We start from the raw sequence: 10,979 nt of genomic DNA, 5'->3' as shown, positions 1-10,979 counted from the left end.
AGAAATATGCTTTTTGCCAGTTCATTTAATGATTAATTAGAGTTAATCCACCTATATTAATAACTGACTATAGATAAACATCTTTATTATTACCGAAATCTAATAATTTACGATGAAAACGAGACTTTTTCCACATGTATCAATAGGTGGATTTATATAATATGCGCACAAATTGACGCCTTTAGGCAAAATGGGAGGGGAGACACCTATTGCAACAATATATATAGGCTTATGTAGACCATATATATATATCTATATATATATCTATATCTATATATATATATATATATATATATATATATATATATATATATATATATATATATATATATATATATATATATATATATATATTATCTCTCTCTCTCTCTCTCTCTCTCTCTCTCTCTCTCTCTCTCTCTATATATATATATATATATATATATATATATATATATATATATATATATATATATATATATATATATATGGTGGTTCAACGCTCGTTAGCTGGGGACTGCAACCCATTGAGAAGAGATAACTCCAAAATCAAACAACTGCTACCTTGATGATTACCCCTGAGTGGACAAAGGCTTTAGAAAAAAAGTCCAGACAGAAAAGCAGATTGAAGTCCGAGTCAGCGGATCGCTTGGCGCAAAACATGATAAGTAATACTCAGTGAGGTTGGAGGAAATCCGATCCAATAATGTGGATGTAAATCCCCCCCCCCCCCCCCCACTAAGAGTTTCTTTCAAGCAACTCTTCGGCCACTCTCCCAGGTCGAAAAAGAAATTTATTAAGATTATATAGAAAATATATACTGCAATATTAGCTGTCCACCCGCCTCTCCCTGAAGAAAATGTTTGAAAGATACACTGGCTTCGCCCCTCTACGCCTTTGACGTATGCCTCTTTCACACTTAGGTGAATAAACGCTATGGCATTTCAGTTTCATCCAGGCATCTGGGGGGGGGGGGGGGTCCCAAAAAAGTCTGAAAGAAATATTGATCTCAAACGCGATACTGTAACTACCAATTCAACAGTAACGGACAAACAGCCTTGTTAATTAATTCAGTTTTCGTTTGCTAATAAACAAAAGATTTCAACTAAAAATAATGGCCACATTTGTATAGCTAACTAATCTAATTTTAATCGTTTTAAATTAAGAATTACGTCGCATGTGCAACTTTAAATGACTTTGGCAAAAAGTCATTGACCATTGAATTCTCCAAGAAAGTGGCCAAATACATATCTCCGAAGATATTTTGGCCGACAATTTTTTTTTTTCAAGTACAAGCAAAGTGGTATAAAATTAATTTTTTCAAAGTTGAATAAAACTATATTTAGAAATATGATTTAGAAAAAATAAAGATAATTTTATAATAGAAAGCTCATGTGATTCCTTTTTGTAGTTGAGCATTAATGCAACCAGTTATCTTTAATAATGAGAGGATGGGGAATTGGAATCTATATTTTCACATTTAATTAGTCAGTACAGACTTTCTTTTAACATAAAAATGAATGTTTTGAGAAGGTACAACCTCTAAATTAGTAAGCATTTTGACAAATTAGATTATTAAGTTATAGAATCTAGATCTACGTTCGCTGAATAATAATTTAAAAAAAAAAGACAAAAACAAATAGTTCTAGCCTAGGCCTAGACATTTTCGGTCGTACTTTTATCCAACCAATCAAAAACTGTCTTCGTGGTGGTGTTGATAGCTTCGCGGAAATTGACTGCGAAACAGTGCCGAAAAATTATGGGATGGCAATGGTGGGCGCGTGATTTTGAACAAAAAGTTTACTAAACATTATAGGTGTTCAACACATTCTTGATGATTATTGTTAAGTTATTTAGTCATTTTAAATAGCAGTATTAAATGAACTTAAAAATCATGATCATTCCGTTGTTCATGCCATTATTATGTCATTCGGGATGCATCCTGACCTCAAAGTGGGCCAATGCGCCATCATTGTAGACAATATTTTGACTATATCTATTTGGTGTCCGATTTACGGTAAGAAACGAGAATGCAAGGAAGTACCACATCTAATTTTCGTTAGTGCCACGTACTTTGAGCAATACGATTTTATTTTCATAACTGGTCCACCCATTGTTTGTAGATCTAGATCGACATGGCGTTTTGAAATGATTGCCTTCGTCCCCAAATCAGAAATCATATTTTTTAATGAGCAGGAAGACAGATAAGAAAACAATGATTTTTTTTTTTTAAATTTGGTCTGTTGTTAGTTTTCATAAACATGGTTTATTAATTAATATAGGCTAGAGAAGTCTAGATCTAGATCTAGATGTAAAATAGATTTTAACCTTAACTTCAGTTTCAATTTTAAAAGCATGTTTCTGTTAAAAACTAACATGATGACATGCATTCCTTGTTGACTAGGGTAAGAGCTAGACTAGTGACTAGTCTAAAAGTCTAGTGTTGAATATGAGAAGTGTAGGCTATTGGAATTAATTCTAATCTAGATCTAGATCTTGACATCTCTAGAGGCCAACCTAGTGTAAAAAAAAGATAGATCTCTCTAGGCCTAGAATCTACTTTTAGTATTTTCATTTTTAACTTTTTTTGTCAATTTAATAAAAAAAAAAAAAACCATGAGATTATCAGTATAACTTAGTAATCTAGCTGCTAGGCATGTCATAATGGGAGTATTGGTATTATCAATGTCTGACAATAGTCAATAGACATCCAAAACTAGGCATGGTAAAGTTTGTTAGTTGTATTGTAATCTCAGGTTTAATGTTATGATCATGAATCTATATATATAAAATTCTCTTCTTGGATACCCTAGAAAACACCAAGCTGTAAGCGCGCCTAGCAGCCCCCTCTCTTCCTCTCTAGGCATATCCCTACCACCCCACCCCCACATGGTCTGGTGAGCTGTGGTTCACGCTAAATGTTTACAATCATAGAGCCGGGTTTAGTGACGGCTATTAGGGGCATATAATTTAGTTTGAAACGATTTTAAACTTAGGGGAGGTAACTAAGAGGAGGCTGCTTTCACCGGGGGGGGGGGGGGGTATCGTCCTTATCAACCTACTGATAGTGTTTAAGTTTTGAAGCAAATATTTTCAGTGGCAGCATTGGTACTGTTGAATTCACAAATTATGAATTACTGAAAAGTAGAAAAAAACAACTAAATAGCGGCATATGATACGCAGCGGGTCGGCTCTTTATAATTAAGGCTTATGTTTAAAGATAGGGCTACAGTAGATAAATAGATTTGGGTTAATGATAGTAAGTGATAGGTCTGGCAATGTGTTGACATTAACATTAATTTTTTAGTAATGATTAGTTTGGCCTAACTACCAGTAGGCCTAATCTAGGGTTAGCATTGATATTAGCAAGTCCTATGTTTATTTAGTTAACTACCAATGACCCAACACCCCTTTTTTAAGAAGATTCTATTATTGTGTATCTGACACTGGTGTAATAAATACACCCTTTTTTGTGTCAGACAACTTTATGGAGTAATTCATGTTCTTGCTACTAAAAGACCAAAATCTAGTTCCAATTTTTACAATATTTAGATCTAGGACCTAACCATGATAGAAGAAAATTGGTCTGAACTGATAATAATTAGGGCCTAAATACTGATAGGTCTACTAGGAATAAACAGTTGATAAAATTTTCTCTAATCAGTGATGAATAAAATGGGATCGGAGCTACTATACCCTTATTTGAAACATGGTTAGTCTTACACTAAATGTAAAAATTTGACCAAGTTTTGCTCATCTACTACTAGACTAGTTCAAAACAACTTTGTAGACCTACAAAATGATTTTATGTGTAGATAAGTTATGTGCAATCAGAATTTGAAAAAGTTGGCATAGCTAATTAACAATGCTAACTGTCGCCAACATTGTGTCATGATTTATAGCAGTTATTATAGAAGTATTTAATGACCGGTTACCATATCTCCTCATCATAAGGATCTTAAACTGTTGTAGTTATTGACATTAATTATTTTCTATAATTTATTTGGCTGGCAGTCATTTCCATGATCTTATTTATTGTAATTATTTAATTAAGAGTAGGCTACTTTGGTTATTGGTATTTTAAATTTAATGTTATGTAAGTTATGGTATTCATTAAATGTAACTGAAACTCATGATTCAATGTTTCCTTTCTAGTGTTGTTAGAGAGATGAGTTAACCCTGCTGATGAGTTCTCTAAGGGAAGACCATGAATTGCTGCAGTCAACTGATACAATGGAGGTTGCAACTTCTAATGAGTTTATTGTGGCAAGCTCTCTGCCAGGGACATCAGATTCCAGCACTTTACTCTCAACACCTACTTTGTCAAATGTAGGAACATCAACTACAGACTCAATCAATTTTTTGACAGTACAAAATCAAAATGGGCAGTTGATTATCCAACAGCCCATAAAAACAACCAACAATGGGCCAACACTTGTTAATAATGGGGCGTCACTTCCCAAAGGCCACATTATTGTGCGACAAAAGCCTGTTGGAGGTGGACAGCAGTCGCTCTCAGCATCTAGCTCGGTGGGTGATGTTTTAACACTTGAGAAAGCAGGGATGAAGCGACCTCTGCCATCATCTGGCAGCAATGTCATAACAAAAGTGATAATAACAAAAAATCCCATATCGGGTCAGCCCCAAGCTCTACAAGCTGGGCCCCCTTCACAGACTTTTACCATCACAACTTTACCCAGCAGTGGGAGTGTAGCTGTAAATAGTCTAAGTGCTACTTCTGTGGTAAACCCCTCAGGTACTCCTACAAAAACCGTCACACTCACCTCCCAAGGTATTCTGTCACCAGTAAAAACTGTGATAGCTACTATTCCTAGTGCAGGTACATCAAAGCTAAATATCCCTTATAAAATACCTATATCCCCTTCGAAAGCGCCGACAAAAATTACAATGATTCCTGTAAGCAGGTCGCCCAATAAACAGGTCCTGAACCCCGCAAACATCACAGTATTGTCACGTGCACTTACCACTCTGGCACAGACTGGAAACGCTAAACCAGGATCACCATCTAAAGTTATCATCAAGCAAGGCCCAGCAGTGAGTTTTTTTTTAATACCTAAGAGCTATCACTTGCATAAAAGGTCCTTAAATTCAAGTTTCATTAAAATATTTATTTTTTTGACTTTTAACCTCCAGTGAACAGAAGCTCACTCATTCTTTACATTTGTACTTTTCTTAAACAAAACCTTAATGGTAAGGTTGGAAAGTGGGGGGAGAGTCATTTATCAACAATCACAAGTTTATTCTAATATTAAAATGAAACAAAAATTTTTTGACAAAATTAATTGATCTAATTGCTCTAACAAGAGTGTAATATTCCTAACTTTCTTGTTTTTTATAGCTTTAAACATAAAATTATAGCTGTATCAGTTTTAAAAAAGTCATTTGAAAGATGTTTGTAATGATCATGCAATTAGAACCTTTTTTATGAGTTCAGCTACTTTATTAACATTTTAGTTTATACATTTTTTTTGTAAACTGGAAACATACATCACTTATTTTCATTTTGACTGCATGTTTTCACAATTTGTATATTTAAAATAAATCTTATTCCAGCCCACAGGCTCTGCCATTACTTTAAAAAGCCAGTCCTTACCTAATTTGGCTCCACAAACAGCCCAACCAATTAGAACTGCTCAAGTTGTTCAAAGTATTCGTGGTCCAAATATAACACAGAATATCCGCCCAGTTGCAATCAGTAGTGCAGGCAATGTTCAGCAAATTCAGGTCCCCGGCAGTCGATTTCATTATGTTCGTTTGGTGTCCCCAGCTTCAGGTGCCAATTCCCAGACAACTACACTAACAGGTAATATTAGGGCTAATCCAGTTTAAGTTTTTAAACTATTTACTTTTTAATGTATGTTCTGATATACAGTTGATGGCTTAGGAACACTCAACAAAAAAATTTTTTTTGGATGATTAGAAGAATACTTAGGGTGAATTTTGAGTATCAATTTCTTTCAGCTGTATCAAAACCCATCACTGCAACATCTCAGCTGACACAATCTACAAAGGTAGTTCCAGTAACATCAGCTCCTCTTCCTACAAGCCATTTGAAAATTACCTTACCCATTCAACAAAATGCTACACTGGTGTGTATAGTCCACTGAAGTTATTAGTTTGACTTTTTAATGTTGTCAATATATTGTAAGATTAAATATACTAATTGCTGCTTAATAAAAAATTAAGCATATTTACATTGAAATTTTTTTTTACTACAGGCTCCAAAACCCAGCCTCTCTATTCCCATCACTGTCAACACACAGCCCAGTATGCACCGTATCATTCTCCCGGCTACATCAACCAATGTTACCCTTCAAGGCTCTACAGTCACGTCACTGGCTCCAATCCAGCCTGCACCTACTGTTTCTATACAGAATGTTAACCAGTTGCCTCCTGGCTCAGCAATCCTTTCTACAAATGCCACAAATATCCAGGGAATGCAAAGCTTTGCTATAGTTCCAGCACTAGTTCCTGCATCCTATGTTACACAGGTACTACCTTGATACTGTCTACTGACATTTGTTGTAACTTTTGTTGTCTTTCAGTGTTCTTTCTTTATACTTTGGCCATCAAACCTTGTAATGTTACAGATGCAACATCAGTTTATAAAGCCCCAGACAACACAAGCGGCAATAGCCCCTTCAGCCCCCAGACAGACCAGAGACTATGTCCCTATAGCCAGCATAGACCCAGCTGTCACTCAGTACACAGTTTCCAGGAATGCCCCAGCACAAAATGGGTAGGAACATTACTAGCATAAAAAAAATGTGTCTTATGACAGCTTTTTAAAACATTTAGTAGAAGCACAATCTTTGAGATGTGCCGTACTTAACAGTTAATTATACTAACAGTATTTTGTCAAAACAAAAATAGGTGCCCTTATTATGTTAGAGAAAGCTTTTTTCAAGATGATCAGATAATGTGATATTGTGAAATTCTAAGTATGTTTAAAAAAATAGTGTTAGCATTTAATTCTATTTTCAGACCAACATTAGAAGCCACTGGAGCAAGGCCAAGGAAACCCTGTAATTGTACAAAATCTCAGTGTTTAAAACTGTAAGTATCCTGTATTGGATAATTCTAACCACAATTTTTATTTTGTTAAGCTATACTTTTTAGTAATGCTTATGTTGAATTTTTTCCATAGATACTGTGATTGTTTTGCTAACGGAGAATTCTGTCAAAACTGTAACTGCACAAATTGTGCTAATAATTTGGAGCATGAGGAAGAGAGGTCAAAAGCCATTAAGTCTTGTTTAGACAGAAACCCTCAAGCTTTTCATCCAAAAATTGGTTGGTATATGTTCTTCTTCATGTATAGTAATGGCACCAAGAATTCTACTGCACCCAACACCAGCACTCATTCATCTTTGACATCACTATGTAAACATCCTTTTTACATCTAGCCTCACCTTGTTCCAAAACCCTAAACTAATTACATTTTATATTAGTATTTGCAAACTTTAGTTGATACTGCTTGCTGAAAACGAATGTATTTTATTTCCAATTTTTAATACTTACAGGTAAAGCAAAAGATGTTGAGGGTAACAGACGGCATACAAAAGGTTGTAATTGTAAACGATCAGGCTGCTTAAAAAATTATTGTGAATGTTATGAGGTAAGATTTGTACAGTAACTACATAGTGCCTTTTTAATTAGCCAGCTTAAAAGTTTGGGGAATACACTGCAACAAATTTTCTTTTTTCAGGCAAAAATTATGTGCTCAAATTTTTGCAAATGTATTGGGTGCAAAAACTTTGAAGAAAGTCCAGAACGAAAGACTTTGATGCACCTTGCAGATGCAGCTGAAGTGCGTGTACAGCAACAGACAGCAGCTAAGACCAAATTGTCCTCTCAGATTTCCTGCGTCCCATCAAGACCACCCACAACCCCGGCCAGTGGAGAACGGTAGGCAGTTAGTGTTGTTGTTTTTAATGGAAGCCACTACTAATTGTAGAATACCTCTACATATTTGTTTGTTTATTCCAGCCTGCCTTTTGCTTTGATAACTTCTGATGTCGCTGAGGCTACTTGTGCATGTTTACTGGCTCAAGCAGAAGAAGCTGAAAGGATGAAGATGCCAGCAGTTGTTCAAGAAAGAATGGTCATTGAAGAGTTTGGGCGCTGTCTTATGCAGATCATTGACTCTGCTAATAGAACAAGAAGTAATAACTTTTTTTGTTTATAAACTCGTAGATAATATAGATAAATATATCAGTGACAATTTTAAATCCAGTCAATACAAAGTAAACATTATTCATAGGTTAGCATGTAACATGAAATTGTTTTTAATTATTTTTTACTAATTTTAAATTTCCGAACATTTTAGCAACAAAGTCAGTGGCTTGAGAAAAGAATGAAACGACTGACTGAAATAAGCCATGAGGATCTGGTCATGGCAGTATACAGCATGAAGGTACCTGCATCCACTCAACTGGAACAGTAGCTCAACTACATGGACCTGTTTACCTACCTGTAGATCTTGCTCATTGCTACAACACAGTTTAGATGGAGATGTGGGAATATATGATGACCTCCTGTACTGAACATGAACCATAAGTCTCCACATACCAGACAGGTACCATTACAATTCCACTTAAGAGATGTGGCTAACTATGGGCCTGTTAGCTCTGATGTAAGTGATGTAACTATCTGATACACATTAGCAGTTTAAAATATCTTCTCCCTTTAAGCAACACAAGTTTCTGATAAAGGTTACAAGTTCATACTGTTTCCTTTATTGCTCTGCATTTTATAGTTAGTAGCATCAAAAAGTTGAGGATAACATAATTTTCTAAAAACAGAGCAATGCATTATTTCTATCTAATCAAGACATGATTATGAACTTGTATGGAAAGTGTGCATGGGTCATGAAGCCATAAAGAAATATTTAGGAATTTAATTTAGAATTGTAAATCAATATTTTTAAAATCATGTTTTCTATACAAAAAACTCTAACTGGTAATTTACAATACAATTGTTCAGAATAAAATTAGCTTAGTTGAGTTGAGCGTCCCAATAAAGAGGTTGCCAGTTTGGGTAGGAGAAGGGAAAGGTGACTCCTTGAAGAAACTGATTAACACATGATAATACTTGCATTAGACTAGACAGCAAGCAAACCACCCTGAATAGATCAGTTAAGTTGTGGATATAAGACTTTCTGTTGTACAATAGACACTCCTGTGTGTTTCATCTTTTAACACTTACACATTTTCTTATTCTCAGATGAATATGGTTATTTTTTTTTACCAGGAATGCTTGAAAATTTAATTTGTTAGTAATAGTTAAATCATCATTAGAAAAAAAATAGCTAGTATAGTCCATAGTAATATCTGCATTTTTTCTTACATAATTTTACATTATTTTAAACAAATACAGGTAGTACTGCTATAAAAATATTTAAAAAAAAAAGAAATTTGGTATATTTAGTTTTATTTAGTCTGAATGAGGTAATGAAAAGAACCTGATCTACCTCAGAGATTTATCTTTCCGAGTTACTAAAACACATTTGTAGTTAGATATAGTTTAGATGCAAAAAACATTGAAGAGCATTAGTAAATGTTATTTACTTCACACAAATTTGTATTGCACAGCACAAAAGTGCCATGATTGGTTTCAGTTTTCAAAAGTAAAAAAAATTTTGATTTAGGTAGTCATCTGTACTACCTATACTTGATATGTCTTATACAGCTGACTAATGGAGGCTGTCATTCAACATTCGAAATAAGGTGATAATTCACTATTCTTGTGCTGAGTCAAGTTAAGGCAAAGAAATAATTCTATATACGTGAAATAGTTGACGTTGGTGAGCACATGGATGTACATAATCACTGCTATGTGATTTACTCAATTAGAATATTGGTATCAATTGTATATTGACTTAGTTTTAATGAAATGATTATTTGTATAAACTAGCAATGATGGTAAAACTGAGACATTGTTTTAAAGTGTCCACTGCAGCATTGTGTCATCTCCTGTACATTTGTATGTATGTATGTCTTTTAAATGGTCAGATCATTAGTTGAGTCTTGTGCCACTGTGGGATGAGCTCTAAATTTTTAACCTTTGTAAGGTTAATTTTACTGCAGATTTTCATCAGCACATTTTGCTTACATATAAGCTTTTTGCCCTTATCAAGCTAATTTATTTTTGTCAATTTTAGGCATAACTAGTGAAGAGAGAATTTTTCTAGAACTCACTTGTTTCTCCTAAAGCTGCAGCTTTTGTTGTTCTAACAGAGATTGTTTACCCTATCAGTAGCCAGTTTTTTCAGAGCTTATTTGAAGCATTTTTTTTATCTGTTATACAGTTTGTTGCAGTATAGCAAATTTCTATTTACATGTTCATGCTAATAATATTGCAAAAAAAAGAATTAAATTAGATTTTATACACAAATTTTATTTTTACTTTCAAATAGAACAAAATTTTCAATCTTGGAATCTGAAAGCACACATTTTTTAGAAACCATGTTAGAATATGCTTTTGATTTTCACATAAAGTTTATGTGTCCCTTCTGCTAGAGAGCCATATATACACCATATAACACTTCATACTAAGTCCATTCTATGTAGGAGATTTTAGAGTAGAACATTGAAATTGTTTTTACTATTATTAAAAATTTATTATATGAGAATTGACTAAAATATATCAACAAGAAAATAATTTTTTGTAAAACTAAATATTTGAGATTAGTTCCAAACCAATGTACGAAAATCTGCTTTTCTTCAAGCTGTACAATTTTTAAAAAAACTGTTCAGCTTTGTTATAGAAAAAGCATATAGATCTAGGTGACTGCAGTCAGTATATTACTTTGATTGTTTTAGATAAGCACTTCCATAAAATCTAATTAAACAAAGTGAGCTTTAGTAAAAACCAATGTCTTCTTTTTAAAATGTTTATTTATTTGTAAATAGCTTAATTACTTTTATCCGCATCACCATGTACATAGTTTTTTTTCCATTGCAAAAGTTTTTAAAGAC

The 10,979-nt window shown here is 33.8% G+C and overlaps 1 protein-coding gene across 1 annotated transcript; it reads left to right on the top strand.

Moving 5' to 3' along the window:
* The first annotated feature begins 1,730 nt into the window (after window positions 1–1,730).
* LOC131949661 (protein lin-54 homolog) lies at window positions 1,731–8,713 on the top strand. The gene is made up of 12 exons (XM_059311512.1): window positions 1,731–1,996; window positions 4,135–5,034; window positions 5,554–5,803; window positions 5,962–6,089; window positions 6,219–6,491; window positions 6,591–6,739; window positions 6,985–7,056; window positions 7,148–7,293; window positions 7,524–7,618; window positions 7,709–7,908; window positions 7,990–8,165; window positions 8,330–8,713. Exons 2-12 carry the CDS (start codon window positions 4,165–4,167, stop codon window positions 8,347–8,349), a joined length of 2,379 nt encoding a protein of 792 aa, XP_059167495.1. The 5' UTR covers window positions 1,731–1,996; window positions 4,135–4,164; the 3' UTR covers window positions 8,350–8,713.
* The last annotated feature ends 2,266 nt before the right edge of the window (window positions 8,714–10,979 follow it).

The sequence above is a fragment of the Physella acuta genome, unplaced genomic scaffold, assembly GCF_028476545.2.
Source record: "Physella acuta isolate Inbredline_101_S28 unplaced genomic scaffold, ASM2847654v3 ptg000709l, whole genome shotgun sequence".
In the NCBI taxonomy this organism is placed as follows: Eukaryota; Metazoa; Mollusca; class Gastropoda; family Physidae; genus Physella; species Physella acuta.
This window is presented reverse-complemented; position numbering and strand designations above follow the sequence as displayed.

Excerpts from the sequence above, each read along its gene's own strand:
- LOC131949661 (XM_059311512.1), top strand. The coding sequence starts at position 4,165 with ATGAGTTCTCTAAGGGAAGACCATGAATTGCTGCAGTCAACTGATACA. Across the intron at positions 5,804-5,961 it reads CCAGACAACTACACTAACAG|CTGTATCAAAACCCATCACT; the intron begins GTAATATTAGGG and ends AATTTCTTTCAG. Across the intron at positions 7,909-7,989 it reads ACCCCGGCCAGTGGAGAACG|CCTGCCTTTTGCTTTGATAA; the intron begins GTAGGCAGTTAG and ends TGTTTATTCCAG.